The following is an 18,534-nucleotide window of genomic DNA, read 5'->3' on the forward strand; positions in this document are numbered from 1 at the left end:
TTTTGCGTCCCACCTTTCCCAACGTACAGTAGCTCCGAAGAAAACTTCCTTTTTCCTGCCTTTTATCCAAAGAGCTTTAATTTTATTTATGCAATTGTGAACGTTTCAAACGCTCCTCCCCGCAACGAATTCGGATAGTATGCAGGGGGAAAAAAAGAGAGGCCTTCCCTTGGCCGAAACCTATTAAGAGATGCAAGAGGTTAAATGCAGGCGTAATAGGCCGGCCACCATCTTAATCTTCCGTTAAAACGGCCCCAATGAACGGGGTTTCCTTTCCCAGAAAGGAGCCCTTGCAGGGAACAAGCAGCCTTAGTAATGCCAGGCTCCGGAACAGAACTGGGGCCGAAAGCCGCGTGAATTTCCCTATTTTCCCTGCGCGGGCCTTAACGCCGAAGTCGCCAGGGGCCGCTCTCGCCTCACTGAGCGCGGCAGCTCTTCGCATCTCTCCCGCGGCTTCCCCTTCCGGCCGGCAGAGATGGCGGCCGGGGCGAACGTGGAGCAGAGCAGCACCAGGGAGAGGCTGTTGGCTGCCTTGGACGATCTGGAGCTGCTGGCCAGGTGGGCGTTGGTGGCCGTCGCGCCGTGGACCTGTCCTGGGCCGCGCTTCGCCGTGGGACTCGGCGCTTTCCGTGGAGTAGCCCAACCAGGAATTAATTCAGGCAGCCAATGTTCGGGGCTCGTATTGTTATTATTTCTATTGTCGTTCCGGACTCCTCTCCTCAGCCAACGCGGTGGTTTAAAGCGGGGACGCTCGGGGCGCGACGTGCGCATAACGTTATTGGACGGTTAATAAGTACCCAATTTCAAATAATTAATTTCTAGGTTCACGTGACAAAATGAACTGTTTATTTATATCTCGCCTTTATTACTTTTACAAATAACTCAATGCGGCGAACGTGTCCAATACTTTTTTTCCCTCCTCCTATTTTCCCCACGACAACAACAACCCCGTGAGGTGGGTTGGGCTGAGAGAGAGTCGCCTAAAGTCATCCAGGTGGCTTTCCTGGCTAAGGCATGAGCTCAACATTTGCTTTCTAGCCTGGTGCCTTAGTAGCCCAATCTGGCTAGCTTAACCATAAAGTGGAGGTCTGGGAGACCTGCACGAACAGACTTGGAAAGCATCAGTTGAGGGAAGCGTGCTCACGACTGTTAGAAACGGGAAATAAAATTTGCTCTTTTTTGAATCTGGATTTTGTTGAAAATTGTTCTTCAAACATTTTATGTGTCAATGTTTACTTTTGTGGGGTGCAAAAATTACTTTTTTCAATTGAATGTACATTTATTTTGATGCGCCTCTGAGCAGAATTTTAAAGGTTTGCTTTACATTGCAAATGCTACTTCACTTGACAATCCATAAAGGTAAAGGTTCCCCTGCACATGCGTGCTAGTCGTGCTAGTCGTTTCCAACTCTAGGGGCCGGTGCTCATCTCCGTTTCAAAGCCGAAGAGCCAGCACTTGTCCAAGGACGTCTCCGTGGTCATGTGGCCGGCATGACTAAATGCCAAAGGCGCACGGAATGCTGTTACCTTCCCACCGCAGTGGTCCCTATTTTTCTACTTGCATTTTTTAGGTGCTTTCAAACTGCTAGGTTGGCAGAAGCTGGGACGAGTAACAGGCGCTCACTCTGTTACGCGGCACTCGGGATTCGACCCACCAAACTGCTGACCTTCTGATCGACAAGCTCAGCATCCTAACCCACTGAGCCACTGCGTCCCTGACAATCCATAGTTGTTAGCAATTAATGATTAGGGGGGAAAAGAAATTACTGGTTTTTTCACAGTTAAGGGGAAAAAACCTACAATGGTCCATCATAGACAGGATGTCCACTTTGAACACCATGCCCTGTCTGGTTCAATTTCACAAGCTATATATTTTTAAAACTAGAATCCCCATCCCCATCTGTTATCTTTTTACTGTAAGACCACTTACATTGTTTTAATTTTTTACTAACTGCATTTGTCAATTATATTTTATAACAATTATTTACCTCAAATATTAAATGTAACGATTTTCCCTGATTAGCTGAAACAACAGGGAAGCAAAATTTAAGATGAAAGGAAGACTTAATTTATTTGCTTTGGAGGAATAGGAAATACACTAAAACTGTCTCCTTTTTGGTCACATACTTATATTGTTTTGCTTTAGAGAACTGATTGAAGTTTTGGCAATTTCAAGAAACCAGAAGCTAGCACAACCTGGGGAAGAGAGCCAGGTAAAGAGTTTGAAAATCTTATAAAACTAGAGAGAAAAATGTTTTGTTAATTATCTAAATGTTGACCAGCCTGAAAAGTAAACTAATAAGTCTGCTTCTCTACTTTTACTGTAATGTTGTTACATGGACACTTTTATACTTTTTTTTATTCAGGCCCTGAGATTTATAACTAGAGCTATTAGAAAATCTAGATCAGACATGTCAAACTCGCGATGTCATGTGACATTGCACAACGTATCAGGAGAGTTTTGCCATTGCCGGCAATGGGGTGGGTGTGGTTTCTAGATGATGTGTCCGGCCCATGGGCCAGCAGTTTGACACCCCTGATCTAGATAGCTACGTTGTGACAACAAAAACAACTACAAGGTTTGATTTTATTGGAAATCCTGAAATTGACAACAGTTACATTTTCCTATAATATATAATTATTTATTGTACAGATCCTGGAACTGTTAATTCAGCGGGATAAAGAGTTCCAAGAATTGATGAAACTAGCTCTTGATCAAGGGAAAATCCACCACGAAATGCAGGTATTGGAAAAAGTTATAGAGAAAAGAGACAATGATATTCAGCAGCTTCAAAAACAACTAAAAGAAGCAGAGCATATTCTGGTGAGTATAGTGCTCGATGTCTTTTGATGTTTGCCTATTAAATCTGTCATACAGAAACTTGGTATAGTTTGTTAGTATTAAATGGATCTAGTAAATGCAAATTAGGCTAGTTATTTTTAATTTTTTCCTTTCCTTGGTTGCCATATTACTGCAAGCCAAAGTTGTCTTTACTTTCTTGAAATTGTTTTCTTTCTCTGTGCTAGTCTGCAGGGTTTTTTTCTTGATATTTGGATGTGCTAGCCAAAACCGTGTGAGTATTTTAGATGAATCCTCAAGCATGTTACCAAATAAGATATAACTGTGAGTCTGCAACCTCTGATTGTAAAATTGTTGCCTGAATTTATGTAGCATATGCAACTGTAATTAAGCAAGAGGTTGAATTGTACAATTCTTTGGACCAAAACCATAATTTGGCTAGCATGCTGTACAAAATCAGTCAATTTAGTTTTTGCCTTAGCATCTTGTGTGAATCCAATCAGTTCTTGTTTAATAGCCCATTATTAAACTATGGTTTAGTACAATTTTAAACCAGGCACTGGATCAAGATTTTATTGTTAGCACATTAGCTAGAAATATAATCCTAAAGAAGTACAAAAACATTCTTGGGATTCTGTCAAATAACCAAGCCATATTTCCTATACTAAACTAATTTTAATTTCTTTTAAGAAGATTTATGAAAGATTAATATGCTTTTTATAAATCAGCATAACAAATAGTATTTTACATATAGGCTACAGCTGTTTATCAAGCAAAAGAAAAACTGAAATCAATAGAAAAGGCAAGAAAGGGTAAGTGTTTTTAATTATTTCTTAGGAAGTCTATTTCCACAACCATAAATTGATCATTGCATGTCTCATGAAATCTATAAATATTTGTTTAATCATTTATTTTCTTCAATAATTGTATATTTTTAAAAATTCATGGTACATTTGAAAAATATCACAGTTCAGTAGCACCATATATAATTTATTGTTCACTCCAAGGCATTTTCAGGCATTTGCACCTTAATACAGCTGTGACCAAAGCAAATTAAATAAAATTATGCAATTTTCTATGAGATCTTGGAGTCCAACAAGAGCTTCCTGCTGGAGCAGCTATTTAGAAGAGGATTGAGGTGAAACTAAAAGGAGCAATTGAACAACACACATATTCTTAATTTAGTTTCTCCAGCTTTGTAAAGACAGTGCTTCACAGGATGCTAGATATAATTATGAGAAGGGGAAACAATGGCTTTCCAGAGATTTGAAAATTGCAACTCCCAGCATTCTTTACATTAGAGCACACCTGGGAACTGTAATTTAACTATGTAGAATTATAGAGCAGAACAGAAGGTAAAACTACTGGAATGTCTCTATTGCTGTCTGTAATATATACATGAATCAGCAGAGAGGAATGTTCTGAGTGTTTGGCTTTAACTGCATCATTTTTGCACAAGAATTTGAGGACACAAAAATATTTTTATTTGAGTATTTCAAAGAGTTTCTCATGTGAACCATCATACCATATGAAAATGTAGCACCTTTTAAGATAAATTTCCATTACAGAAGAGAGATTGAAATGCACATAGAACTGCCCAAAAAGAAAGAAAGGACTCAGGAAAATGAAAAGAAATGATCACTTTATAATGTTAGTGCTTCTACATTTTTTACTTGAAAGGACTGGTAGTGAATTTTATGTTACAGAATGGATGGCTGCATGCATTCATTGTATCCACATTTCTTACAGGAGCTATTTCTTCTGAAGAAATAATTAAATATGCTCATAGAATTAGTGCCAGCAATGCTGTCTGTGCTCCTCTGACTTGGGTGCCAGGTAAATAATATGCATATATCACCTTATTTTTACTGACAGTAGGTATTTACATATTCTTTGTTAATTGCAAGTATGTCTATGTATACTACTACTTGGTAAATTTGATAGAGAGGTAAGGCAAAATACATATTTTCTGACCTGGGAGGCTTACGCGGAGTTTGGGATTTTTAAGGTGAAAAGATGCTTTGGAGCCCGTGTGTGTGTGTGTGTGTATGTATGTATGTATGTATGTATATGTATGACTAGCATGCAGTTCCTTGAATCTGCCTTCTAGAATTAAGCTATAGCTGCAGCGGCAGCCTGAGAAAAGGTGCAGCTGCTTTAATACTCTCCTGAATGCTGCAATCTTTTTTCCTTTGACTCTGAATTTCTGACTACGGAATACACAATGCATGCCTTGTGTTAACCAAGTGAGTAGCTGTTAACTTAGATTTTTTTTTTATGAAGAGTGTGACAAGAAGGTAAACTATTTGTTCATTCATGCTATTTCTAAAGCTGGCCATTCATGAATGACTTCAGGTGGTTTACAGAAGGTTTAAATAAGTAATAAAGGTAAATGAAAGCAATAGTAAAAATGATCACGACAAGAAAAACCCACTATTATATATTTGCTTTACATTTGTTTATTTAGAATTGCAAACAAAATTATTTTTATTATTATTTATTTTATTTTATTACTATTATTTTTAAGGGGATCCTCGAAGACCATATCCAACTGATTTGGAGATGAGGAGTGGTCTTTTGGGTCAGATGAACAATCCTTCAGCAAATGGAGTTAATGGACACTTACCAGGAGATGCACTTGCAGCTGGAAGATTGCCAGGTAATAGAAATTTAAGAGACATGAGTCTGCTGTCAGGTGTGTTGATATACACACTTTATGTGTATTAAATTTATATACATGTACGGGATATGCAACATGGAACCTTAGGCAATGCAAATGTACATCACTGATGTTAATGAAATTAGGAAAATAAAGACAAGTCCCTTGAAATAAACTATTTAAGAATTAATTTATTTAAAATAAAAAAGTAAAAATATATTTAAAGAGATTAAAAATGAAAATACTAAAAGCATTGGTTGATCACTGTAGTGAAATGTGTGTACATTATTTACACAGGCTTGAGTAAAAGAATTGATTGTTTTTTAAAAAAGCTTAGATTTAATATTTGATCAGGAGATTATTTCTAACTTTTAAATAAAAGCTGGTCTGTAATGGAAAAACAAGTGACACTATGAAATGCAGTAGAGGGGCATAAGATCAGGATGTTTTCAGATTTTAGCACTTAGCAGCATTTAAACTTACCGGTATATACTACCCCATAGTGCTTTATAGCATTCTCTGGGTGGTTTACAGGGTCAGCATATTGCCTCCAACAATATGGGTCCTCATTTTACCAACCTCAGAAGGATGGAAGGCAGGGTCAACCCTGAGCTTGATCAGGATCAAACTCCAGGCTGTGGGCATAATTTGCCAGCAATACTGCATTCTAACCACTGCACCATCAGGGCTCATGGGGGGAGGGGGGAATTGGAATATCAGCATCACCTTACCCCTGAAGTTGAGAACTCTGGAGGGAAAAAGAAGGTTAGCTTCTTTTTCTGTAAGGTGCTTTTTTGGTGAAAGTGCATATACTGCTAATTTTAGAGGAAAGAAGACTTCCAAGGGATGATTTTGATCCTGTGATTTTTTTAAAAATGGAAAAAATAAAGCTTTATTAATGGCAAGAAGAGTTAAGCACGTGGATTTCTAAAGAAGTCAAGATTCTGATAGTTTGAGGTAATAGCCTGAGAAATAAATTAAACAAAAATAACAAAAAGGTGGCCTGGAAAATAGTAGAAAAAAGTGAGGCACGTGCTAAACCAGAGATTTCTAGGGTTGATGTAAGCGAGAGAGAGAAAAGCAAATTGGCTTCTTGACCAATTAAAATAAATGGAAGATAGCATAAAGAATAGCTGCTTTTATTTGCTGTCTTGTCTGTCGTGAGAGCTTTGTTTAGATTCTTCTAAAGCCCAGGTTGGCAGCACAGTGCTTGCAAATGCCACTGAACTCTTGCAGAATCACTACTATACCCTCAAAGTATCCACATCCTTTAACTAATCAGCATATCATTTCACCAGTACCTACACCTTAACATTCTGTATCTTCTGAGGTTGCACTGTCTTGGCTCAAGGTAGTAGAGGATAACGCAAAACGCTGCAGGAGAACCAGTTGTGGCTGTTGATATGCTTGTTGGGAAGCTTTATGAGCTGCCTGGTAGAAAGATAAGATTCTGTAGGTGGAGGCAAAAAGAATAGACATTGACCATTGTAAAGTTAAATTTGAGGCGTTTGTTGATCTACTACTACCAGCAATATTTTTTTTAAAAAAATTAGCTATGTCCAGTGGTTTATACTTCATTGTATATGGGGAATATGTCATTTATTATGGGAGAAATTTGTTTTAGTCTGGAAAATCCAGTTTTGGTGCTTGGAGGAGGTCATTTGATTTATATCAAGGAGGGTGTTTGTCCAGTTGTTTAACACTATTGGATGTCCATTCAGTTTGCAAAGGGAGAAGGTATACAGTAAACAGTTGTGCCCCAATGGAAGCTCAATTGTTAAAAAAATTAAGAGGAATATTAGCTGATTCAATTATTTTTATCTGTTAAACATGTGTACTATAGTTTGAAATCAGGAATCTGGTATCTTTTTAGATTAACAAATTTTATTATGGGTAATCCTCAATTTACAAACCCGTTAAGCCCAAAATTTCTGTTGCTAAATGAGACAGTTGTGAGTTTTGCTCCATTTTACAATCTTTCTTGCCACAGTTACGTGAATCACTGCAGGTGTTCAAGTTAGTAACACAGTTGTTAAGCAAATCTAGCTTTCCTACTGACTTTGCTTATCAGGTCGCAAAAGGGGATTACGACTCCAGGACACTGCAGTCGTCATGAGTCAATTGCCAGGTATCTGAATTTTGATCACGTGACCCTGGGGATGCTGCAATGGTCATGTGCAAAATGGTCATTTTTTCAGTGCTATTATAACTTTGGTCATCAAATGAATGGTTGTAAGTTGAAGACTACCTGTACAAGGCACTCTTAGCATCAGAGGATTTAATGGGGAAAGTAGTATGTTCCTGTCTCCTGAAAGCAGTGGGAATTACTGTACAAATGTGTGGCTAGTTTATTTTGATTTTTGTAAAATTGATGCGCAATTTTATACTGTGAATTTCTGGCTGTCAGTCAAAAGGTTGTCATTTTAATATATTGTTAAAAAAAACAAATAGAGCATGGAGTAATTGTGTATTTCTTTTTTCTTCAGATGTTCTTGCACCCCAGTATCCCTGGCAATCAAGTGACATGTCAATGAACATGCTTCCTCCTAATCATAGCAATGACTTTATTTTAGAACCTCCTGGACATAATAAGGAGAATGAGGATGATGTAGAGGTTATGTCAACAGATTCCTCAAGTAGCAGTAGTGACTCCGATTAGGGCCTGATCTGAATAACTTGATTGTATCAGCGAAAGAAGACTGTATATCATTATACATATTCTGCATTCCAGATGGAGGCTTGGATACCAAGGAGGAAACTTACAAATTCATGAGAATCATTCTCTTGTATTTGATGAATATGACTTTATCCCAGAATTTGATAATCGTTGGAAAAAGTGTGGCGATAGCCACTGGAAACATGTTATGCTCTGACATTTATTTTGGTATTGTTTACTCATAACAATGTTTTTGCACAAAATAAATACATATGAAGTTGCAAGTTAGCTTTTACATGTGAACATATACTGTTCTATAAACAGCAAAGAATTGCAAGGAGCAAATGTCACTGATTCCTTATTACATTTTTACGGTAAGTCTTCCAGTCTTTCAAAATGGATCTTCAAGGAGCAGAGATGTGGGAGAAAATTCCATTCAACTCCATTAACAGAAGCATTGTATGAGTAATGGTTGCTAATGGAGCTTTAGATCCAATAATCTTTCCAATTGCATAAAATCAGAAAATATTATTTAGATGAGAGTTCCCCAGCCTGCTACTTTGCATGTGCGTTAGTTTGTAATATTCTACCAGCACTCCCACTTCCTAGGCTTTTTGTCATGAGAATTGTAGCCCAATGCACACAAAAAGCATGAGGGTATAAAACAGTTTATGAATTTTATTAGTATGATTCCCTCACAATCAGGTTGTATATGTTTGTAGTAAATAAAAGGTTTTACATATAAAATAGTAAGTTTTCACTAAAAATACTGAATGTATTGTGGTCGCGTCTTGTTTAATGAATGCGGGGGAAATGAGATCATAAGGTTATGTAATATGTCGCTGAATCATGGAGTTGCTGGTCCCAATTGTGATTATTAAACATGGACAATCTAAATGTTTTAACAGTAAGCTAGCCCCATTAAACATGCCCTAAATCTGGCAACCAGAGTGTGTGCAGGAGATGGCTTTGGTTCTCAATCTTGGATATAAGAGAGAATGAATTCAAGAGGATAGTGAAGGCAAGGGGATCGGAAGAGAGAAATGGCGCCAGATCATCAGAAGCCAGGAAGGGCAAAGGAAAGCATCAGTCATAGAAGCTAAGCACAGCTATAGAACAGGGGCTCCCAACCCCCGGTTTGTGAACCAGTACCGGGCTGCAGCATGTCAGCAACTGGTCCGCACAAGTAAAGCCCCATCCATGGAATGCAGGCAGCACACAGCCATGCCCCCTCCGGTCTGTGGAAAAACCACGGAACCGGTCCCTGGTGCCCAAAAGGTTGGGGACCTATGACATAGAAAGACTATGACTGAGAAAGGGCAGCCTTTTCAATGGGAACACTGGGGACTTAGCTTTCCCAATGAACTAGAGGAAGAAGTAAATTTTAAGAAAACCTGAGTAATAGGAATGGATTTAAACATCCTGGAAACCTTTTTCTTAAAAGCTGATTTATTAAAATCAAAATTGGCTGGTTCTTTATATTAAGCCAAAATTAAATTGATATACTCTGTGAATTCAGCCTGCCTGTTTAAGATTTCACTTGTTATACTTGGCATATGTTCCTGACTGTTCCAGGTTACTAGGTTTTAATTTTAATTTAATTTTAATTTATTAATATTTCTATACCGCCCTTCTCCCGAAGGACTCCCCCCAATCTTATCTGCTGGGATCCCTTGCTAAAATACTGTTCGTGTTAGTTTTAAGTTAAAAAAAACCCCAGCACTTTCCTCTTGGATCTCAGTTATCTGCTTCTTTTTTTCTTTTCAATTAAAATATCCCCAAATCAAACACTTTTTGTTTAAAAAGAATGTTCCTGAAAAAATTAAAGGCTTAGTTCATATGAAATGGATTTTCATAGTTCCTGGTTTATTCAGTTAACCATAGAGGCAAGATTCCCACAATACACTGAACTAACATGGCTGAAGAGATTTTGGTTCAATGTTATCATGCAAAAATAACTATATAGTGGAAACAACACTGAGTTATATAACTGCATAAAATGTATAGTTCTTCCCCATAATTGGAAGTTTCACAAGGTTTTTATAATGAAAAAAGGCTTGCACACTGGTATTTTTTCTCCTTTACAATGGTATACTTCTCCTAAGTCAGAGCAAAATGGATTAGAATGGAAGAGTTTAAAATATGGACCTTTGTGATTACAATGGATCATTCAATTATGGGGGCAACTATAATGCTTTTACTATACAATCATCTTTTCCGACAGAGTAAAGTAACATAAAATATAGGATGCATTATTGCAGCTGCTTTGACCAATAACCATAAGTATTATAAGCATGCATTAACCCCTGTATACTAGGATACATCATTGTATTAAACTATCTGTTATAAAGAAAAATAATTTAAAGCTCTGCCAAAATACAGCTTTTGGAGGGAACATGATTAGTGCCAGTTACGCAGTAATGGCAGAGGTTGGTTCCAAGTATTTAGAGCACATGTACAACTTGGCACTGATAACAAGTCACTTCACAGGGGCCTATTGATATATTGTCTGCTTTAAATCCAGAAAATATAACTTATAGATTTCCAGTGTATCCAATCAGATGATTTAATTCTTCTTTGAAAGGATTATAATTTTGTTCTCTTAAGCAGCGTAGAGGCCAGAAGAGTTTATTGGCTGGTGGAAACTCATCCCATTTTACCCATTCCCAACCTACAAAAAGAAAAAGAAAAGAAATGTTTCAGCGTAAAAAGTAAATCTGTCAATGATCGTCAGGATGATGTAGCGTAAGACTGGGAAATGGGAGTTTATATAGAAGAAAGTCATTGGAAACTAGTAAACTCCTAAAAGTTCCACATTGTTGTGATACAAAGATATGATTTTTTTAAACCCAGAAACACAAAAGTACTTCATCATTTTAGACTGCTCCATATGACTGACAACTGCAAGTGGTTAATTATTACTTCAGTGATACACATAAGCACAAGCCCAGCCCTGTATAATATAGTAGCCCTGAAGGATCAGGTCAAAGATCATCTTAATCCAGCATTTTGTTTCTTATACAGTACTTTTTACCAAGGTATCTTCAGAAGAAGCAGATGGAAATGAACTGTTCTGCATAAAATTAGATTTAAGCATTCCTGTTTTATTATTACATTTATTTGAGTTCCAACCTGCCTAGTTATTTTGGAGTCTTACGGTTTGACATGATATTCTGTTACAGGAAGTTTAAAGACAAATATCAAGTAGACAACTCAAAAGGTAATACTGGGACACTTTTTCAGTACCCTTTATCCTGAAAATAAATTTGGTTTACTTCAAGATAAATCAGGCAAACTTGCAGCCCAAGCTTTACCCAGATATAATATCAACAAATAAGGGATATGATTTGTACTTTCACACACACAAAAATGTTCAAACAAAAAAAGCAGCAAACCATTCTTACATTATACATATATGCAGACAACATGGATACAGTTTTTAAAAAACTTACTTTCATTTTTATCAGGTTCTAGATTCTTTGGTTCAGATTCATGATTCATATCAACTTCTCCTTTCATTAGGATGGTGACATAATGGTAATTGTCCTTTAAACTAGCAGCATTTACCACTGAAGCAAACTGCACATTTGTTAGATGCAAAGCAGCTTCTTCTAAAGTTTCTCTCTTTGCACATTCTACCAAACTTTCACTGCACAGAGAGGAAAAAGGAAGGAAATAGGAGTTATTCAGAAAGCAAGAGTTGTCCTATCTATCAGTTTGAAACATCACAAGAATCCAGTTTATATGACAACTAGCAGGCATCTACTCTGAACAAGGTGCCTGAATATTTTTGTCAATTTTGTTTGCCCTTATTCTGAGAGAAATGGGTTTGCTTATAAAGAAGTGATACCACTTTATTTTCATTAATTCTTTTTCTCTAGCATAATTAATATCTGTTGACTGGTGTAAAGCCTTTTTGTATGTTGAGATAATGGAAAAACTTTGATGTTTCAGTAGTCTCAGACTGTTTTTCTTATTTATTGTACTTTAATAACCCTATGGAATGGCTATAGATAGATAGAAGTCTATCATGTTTAGTCTTAGATGGAGTTGCACTGCCCCAGACAGACTCAGGGCGTAATCTGGGGATCAGGTGGTCAGATGTGAGGCAGGCCCCCACTTTCCTAGCCTTCTGAAAAGGCATTAAAACATGGCTCGACCCCAGACAAAACCAGCACGGCTGCATAAAAAACTCTGACAAACTGAAAGACAAAATAGACAAGTATAAAAAGTGGAAAGAGGGACACATAAGTAAAACAGAATACCAGTATATAGCCTGAATCTGCATTTGACATCAGGAAAGTTACAAATCAGAAGTAAGAACTAAGACTTGCAATAAATGTTAAAAACAATAAAATTTCTTTCAATATGTAAAAGACAAGAAAAGTCAAGGAAACGATCAGTCCGCTAATGGGAGAAGATGATGAGGTGACAGGCAGCAGTGAAGAAAGCAGAACCGTTTAACTATGTAAGACTGCTATAACAAATAAAACTGGATCTGGAAAAGTGGAAAAACTCACAACTTTCAATGCTGGGGAGAATAGCAACAGTGAAAATGAATATCTTACCGAAAATACTCTTTTTATTTCAAACAATTCCTGTAAGGCTGGGAAAAGCCTTTTTCGATGAACTGAATACAACAATACTGAAATTTATCTGGCAAGGAAAAAAAGGTAGAATCAGACTGAAAATGTTACAAGAAGCGAAAGAAAGTGGAGGATTTAGACTGCCGGACTGGATGTTATACTACCAAGCAACTATTTTACAATGGTTTAAAGAATGGATAATGCTTAGAGACAAAAGACTATTATACCTGGAGGAGCATGACCTCCAAATTGGTTGGCATGCCTTTCTATGGTATGGGAAAAATAAAATACATAGATACTTTCAAGACCACTTTATAAGAAATATACTTTTTTTCAGAATGTGAAAAAACAAAAGCAAAAATTTACATTAAGATACCTGGGACGGCTTTCAATAATAGAAGCTTTTGCTTACCCAAATTTAATTAATTATGACAAAGTTGTGACCCATAAAGATATCTTGGACAATGAAGGAAACAGGAACAAGGTATTGATCTATCATGGTGGCCATATTTGCAAATCAAAAAGAGATATGAAAAAGATGCTAAAATGTTGGGATTCTATAAAGAACAGACAGAATTTGACCAGATACTCTATAAATATCTGTTAAAGATGAAGAACAATTAAAAGAAAGAATGATAATAGGGCAAAGAACTTTGGATATAATATAGAATTAGAAAACTGGCAAAAGTTATGGGAAACAAATGTAAAATTAACTAAAGCAGTGGCATATAAAGAAAACTTATAGAAAATGTTTTACAGATGGCATGACACCAATGAGATAGCAAAAATGTTTAAAAATACTTTAAATAAGTGTTGGAAATGCAAACAAAGACCAGGTACTTATTACCATATCTGGTAGACATGCCTTAAAGCAAAAGCATTTTGGTTAAAAATACATTTATGGTTGGAGAAAATGACTAAAAACAAATAAGACATTTAGCCAGGATTATTTTTGTTAGGAATAATAAGAGCAAATTATGAGAAAGATTGTATATATTTAATTTTACACGTACTAACTGCAGCAAGAATTGTACTTGCCCAACATTGGAAAAATGAAAAATTACCAACTGAAGAAGAATTAAAAAATTTTTAGAGTGTGCAGAAATATATAGATTCACTTTAAAGAGAAAGAGAAAGAAGACTCAGGGTTTTTAGAACATGGGATAATTTCTATCAATGGCTAGAAAAATGAGTTAGAAAGGAATGTGATACGTAACTTTGAATATATATTAGCAAGAAGACTGAGTGATTAACATATTTATGATAATTAACTATTATCTATTATTTTTTGTTAAACACATGAACCCCAACATTATGCTCTTTACTAAATATTGAGAATGTTATTTGAAAAAATTCTAATCCAAACTCCAACCCTAATCCTAACCCAAATCCCAACTCCACCTCATTCCTAATCCTGTAAAAACTAATAAAATTTATACATACATATATATATATATATATATATATATATATATATATATATATACATATACATATACATATACATATACATACATATATATATACATACATATTATATATACATACATATTATATATATATATATATATATATATATATATATATATATATATATATATATATATATATATATATATATATATATATATATATATATATATATATATATGGATCTGTGGTCATTCGGGTTTTTCCCCGCGTAGAGCTGAAGGTGTAGGAGCAACGTTTCGACGGAATCCCATCCGTCATCCTCAGGCTGGTGGCTTCAGCTTCCTTCTTCTGGGAGAAGCATGTGGTAGTGGCTGTTTGTTCCTCTTTTTTTTAAACTGCCAGAGGGGGTGTGTTCTGTGGGTGGAGGTGTGCTCTGACTGGGTGGGGGATTAGGTGTGTTCTGATTGGGTGGGACTGTGTTTTGAATGGTGGGTGTATTCTGATTGGGTGGGACTGTGTTTTGAGTGGATGGGCTGGTCTCAGCTGCCAGCCTTAGACCTGAGCTGGTGAGTTGTGCTGCTTTTGTTCGGCTTCGTGTTTGTGGTGGTGCCATGTTTTTATAGTGGGTGTCAGTTTGCTTATTGTGTGGTTTGGAGGGGTTTAAAGTGGCTGATGTTGCAGCTGTAGTTAGGTTTCTGTTTTGTGGTTGTGCGTCGTTATCATTGTGGGTTCGGATTTGCTTTTTGAATGGTTGTGTGGTGGTGATGTCATGTGATGTTATCATGAGTTTGGGTCTGGTATCATTCTTGGTGGTTGGGACTCGTCTGTCAATCAAGGCGGGTTTCCAAATGGCTGGTAGGCGAGAGGTATCATCTCGTTTGTTCATGCTGTGGGGGCGTTTTTCTATCTCAATGGCTTCTCTGATTATTCTGTTGTTAAAATGTTCAATTTTGGTGATAGTTTTGGTTTTTTTTAAAATCAATTTCATGTCCCGTGGCTTCAGAACTGCTTAAGTCATTCTTTGCATTGATCTTTACACAAAAAGGGAAAAAATAGTTCAACCTATCAAAGCCAATACTGTAGAAGACAGAACAGGAATGCAAATCAAAATAGGCAAGAAAATGGTAAGATAACACCTATCCACTCTAGACAAGTTCACCTGGAACAAATGAATTACATCCCAGAGTTTTGAAGGAGGCAGCAGATGTGATCTCAGAACTACTGAATCCTCTCTTTCAAAGATCCTGGAACACCAGGGAATTACTATAGGACCAGAAAAGAACTGATATGGTTCCGATCTTCAAAAAAGGGAAAAAATGGATTCAAGAAACTACAGAATAATCAGCCTGATGTCAATATTTTTGAAGACCCTGACAAAGATAACCAAGCAACAGATCTGTGAATGCTAGACAAACCTTACTGCATTCTTTGACAAAGTGACTAAATTAGTGGACCAGTGAAACGCTGTGGACATTGGACTTCAATAATTTGACAAAGTAGATCATAGCCTACTTCTTGGCCAAGATAGAAAAATGTGGGATAGACGTTATCACCACCAGATGGATTTGTAGCTGGCTGATCAACAACTCTAAACATGTAGTCCTCAATGAAACTGTACATGAAGGGAAGTATACAGTGGGGTACCCAAAGTTCTGTCTTAGGCCGAGTACTCTTTAATGTCTTCGTAAATGCTTACATTAAGGGATAGAAGGGGAATTCATCAAATTTGCAGATGAAATGTGGGGGCGGGGGGCGGGATAGCCAACATTTTAGAATAGGGTACGGAATTACTTTTCCTAAGGGCTCACATGCAAAACTGCAAGTGTTGTGGAGGGCTGAACCAATGGGGCTGCTGCCATGCACCCTGCCATCATGGGCTGGACAAAGTCAGCTGCGGGCCATAAAATGCCCAGGTCTGTCCAGAAGAATCTTGACAGACATGTACACTTGGCCTTATACAATAAAATGTAATTTGATAAGAAAAATAAGGTTTTACATTTAGGCAAGAAAAACCAAATGCATATGTATAGAACAAGTGGTACCTGGTTTAACAGCAGTAATTGTGAGGGTGATCTAGATGTCCTAGTAGATAAACACTTAAGTATGAGCCAGCTAAGTGCTGCAGCTGCTGAAAAAAGCCAATACAATCCTTGGCTGCATTAAGCAAGGGATAATATGAAGATCAAATGAAGTGGTAGTACTGCTTTATGGTACATTAGTAAAACCACACTTGGAATACTACATCGAGTTTTGATCACAATACAAAAATGATGAAAGAGTGCAGAGAAGAGCACAAAGATGATAAGGGGACTGAAGGATGAAACACAATGAATGGTTGCAGGAGCTGGGTATGTCTAGCCTAATGCAGAGGAGGACTAGGATGACTTGATAGCAGTCTTCCAATATTTGAGGGGCTGTCACAGAGAGGAAAGGATGAATCAATTCTCCAAAGCATGTGATGACAGTAAGGGATGGAAATTTATCAAAGAGAAATCCAGTCTAGAACTAAGAAGAAATTTTCTGTCTGTGACAATAATTAATCAGTGGAATGGCCTGCTTCCTGAAGTTGTGGGTGCTCCATTATTGGAGGTTATTAAGAAGGGATTGGACACCCACTTGTCCAGAATGGTACAGGATCTCCTCCTTGAGCAGGGGGTTTAACTAGAAGACCTCCAAGGTCTTTTTCAACTTTGTTATTTTGTTACTATTATTGCCACTAGAAAGTAAAGCAAAGCCTTTCCTTCCTTTCCCCTCAATTCTGTGCTGCAATAAGACTAGTAGCAAAATTCCCCATAACAAGCAATACCAGATTTGGGCTACAAAAAAGAAAAGCAAATGTTAGTCTACTATATCTATTGTTAGCACTCTTGGTCAATTAATGTTTTACAACCAAAATCTAGTAGCTTTACCACCAATATAAGTTTTTCTAAAAAATATCACTCCACATTATTAAAACTGTTTCCTGCTTTAGCAGGGTGTTAGACCAGAAGACCTCAAGGTCCCTTTCAACTGTTATTCTGTTACTGATACCAAGAACGACTGACTCCTTACTTACTAATTCCCTTTTTCTCCCGAGTCTATGCGGCCTACAACTTTTTAAAATTACAATTGAGCGTTCATTCAGAAGGCATCCCATCTATTTAACCCGGTGTTTTTCCAAGACGGCAGCATTAAAAGTGCGGACTTCCATTCCTGGAATGTTGGCTGTGGGATTCCGGAAATTGGAGTCCACACATCGTAAAGTAGCCGAGTATGACAAACGCCTATTTCTTTCCAGGATAGAAGCCGCCAAAGCCTCTCCGCCAGGTCCACGCGCGCAAGAGAAACGGGCCGCGCGGCACCGTCACGAGGCACGCCTCCAGCTCACCCAAACTCTAAGTGCCCTCCAGGAAGCTGGAAGAAGCCCCTCCCGACGACACTTCTCCGCTTGCCTACTAGGACGCAACCAGGGTGCCTAAGACTCGTTATCACCACCCCAACTCCGACCCCCGGGCGAAGCGGCTTCTCCATACCGGGTCCCGCAGAATTGCGCTGGGTTTAACTCCGCCTTCCTTGGCCAGCCGGTCGCGCAGCCAATCCGCGCGGTAGAGGCTCTTGGCCGGCTTCTCGAGGCTCAATTGCCGGTGGTAACTGCTAATCTGGTAGCAGAAACGTTCAAGAAGGGTAGTTATTATCTCGATTAAAAAAAAGGACAGAAGCTGTCTTAAATCTCCACTGGGAATGAAAGGAAAGCCGACTATAAAAATCTACTGATCAAACAATGGTGGTGGATGCAATTCAGGGTAAACAAGCACAAAATAATACTAATATGGGCAAAAACGCCAAACTTCACTTTAAAATGAAGGGGTTGGCTCTGACTTAGCAATGTACCCCTTATTAATCATGATTTACTGGATTTACACAGTGCATTAGGCCATAAACTGATAACTGTTCTTGTAAAATTAAGCAGGATCAAATCTGATTAGCAAGCAGATGGAGGCCACAAATGTTAAGGCATCAAAGCTAGAAACCAGGAGCCCTTGAGTTAGATTAGCTGCCTTGGGCCACTTTCTCTCCACCCTAGGAAGGGCAAACTACTTCTGAAAAACTTTGCCAAGAAAACTGGGAATTTGTCCAGGCAGAAGAAAAAAGGAAAAAAATTACATAGGGAAACAAGATTACATGTTTGTGTCTTTACCAGGAGTTGAGCTAAGTGGCTGGAGTCTTTAATTTACAGCTCAGGCAGTTATTTAGCCAAAGATGAGCAGCACATCTTTAATAGCAGAAACTGCCTTGAGCCATGGCTTACTATAGTAGGAGTAAATATCTGCATTAGAACTCTGGAGGAGGGGTATCCACCTGTGTTGTGACTGGGAGTAAAATGAAAGGTTTCAGGTGAATGAATTTAGGAGACGTTATGATTTGTGATGTAACAACGCATG

The 18,534-nt window shown here is 37.7% G+C and overlaps 2 protein-coding genes across 2 annotated transcripts; one reads left to right on the top strand and one right to left on the bottom strand.

Annotated features, from left to right (window-relative positions):
* Positions 1-190: 190 nt before the first annotated feature.
* On the top strand, positions 191-9,019 carry MED4 (mediator complex subunit 4). Its single transcript, XM_081312663.1, has 7 exons — positions 191-558; positions 2,146-2,212; positions 2,653-2,823; positions 3,554-3,611; positions 4,549-4,635; positions 5,327-5,458; positions 7,945-9,019. Exons 1-7 carry the CDS (start codon positions 476-478, stop codon positions 8,115-8,117), a joined length of 771 nt encoding a protein of 256 aa, XP_081168789.1. The 5' UTR covers positions 191-475; the 3' UTR covers positions 8,118-9,019.
* Positions 9,020-9,566: 547 nt separating this feature from the next.
* Positions 9,567-17,623, bottom strand: NUDT15 (nudix hydrolase 15; the record flags this gene model as incomplete). Its single annotated transcript, XM_081313025.1, has 3 exons — positions 9,567-10,785; positions 11,567-11,763; positions 17,481-17,623. The coding sequence occupies 3 exons, from the start codon at positions 17,621-17,623 to the stop codon at positions 10,649-10,651; spliced, it is 477 nt and encodes a 158-aa protein (XP_081169151.1). The 3' UTR covers positions 9,567-10,648.
* Between the last annotated feature and the right edge of the window lie 911 nt (positions 17,624-18,534).

This window comes from Vipera berus, assembly GCF_964194415.1.
Source record: "Vipera berus genome assembly, chromosome: 1".
Classification (NCBI taxonomy): Eukaryota; Metazoa; Chordata; class Lepidosauria; order Squamata; family Viperidae; genus Vipera; species Vipera berus.

Coding starts and splice junctions, on each gene's coding strand:
- MED4 (XM_081312663.1), top strand. CDS start 476: ATGGCGGCCGGGGCGAACGTGGAGCAGAGCAGCACCAGGGAGAGGCTG. Junction 2,213..2,652: donor AACCTGGGGAAGAGAGCCAG/GTAAAGAGTTTG, acceptor TTTATTGTACAG/ATCCTGGAACTGTTAATTCA. Junction 4,636..5,326: donor TCCTCTGACTTGGGTGCCAG/GTAAATAATATG, acceptor ATTATTTTTAAG/GGGATCCTCGAAGACCATAT.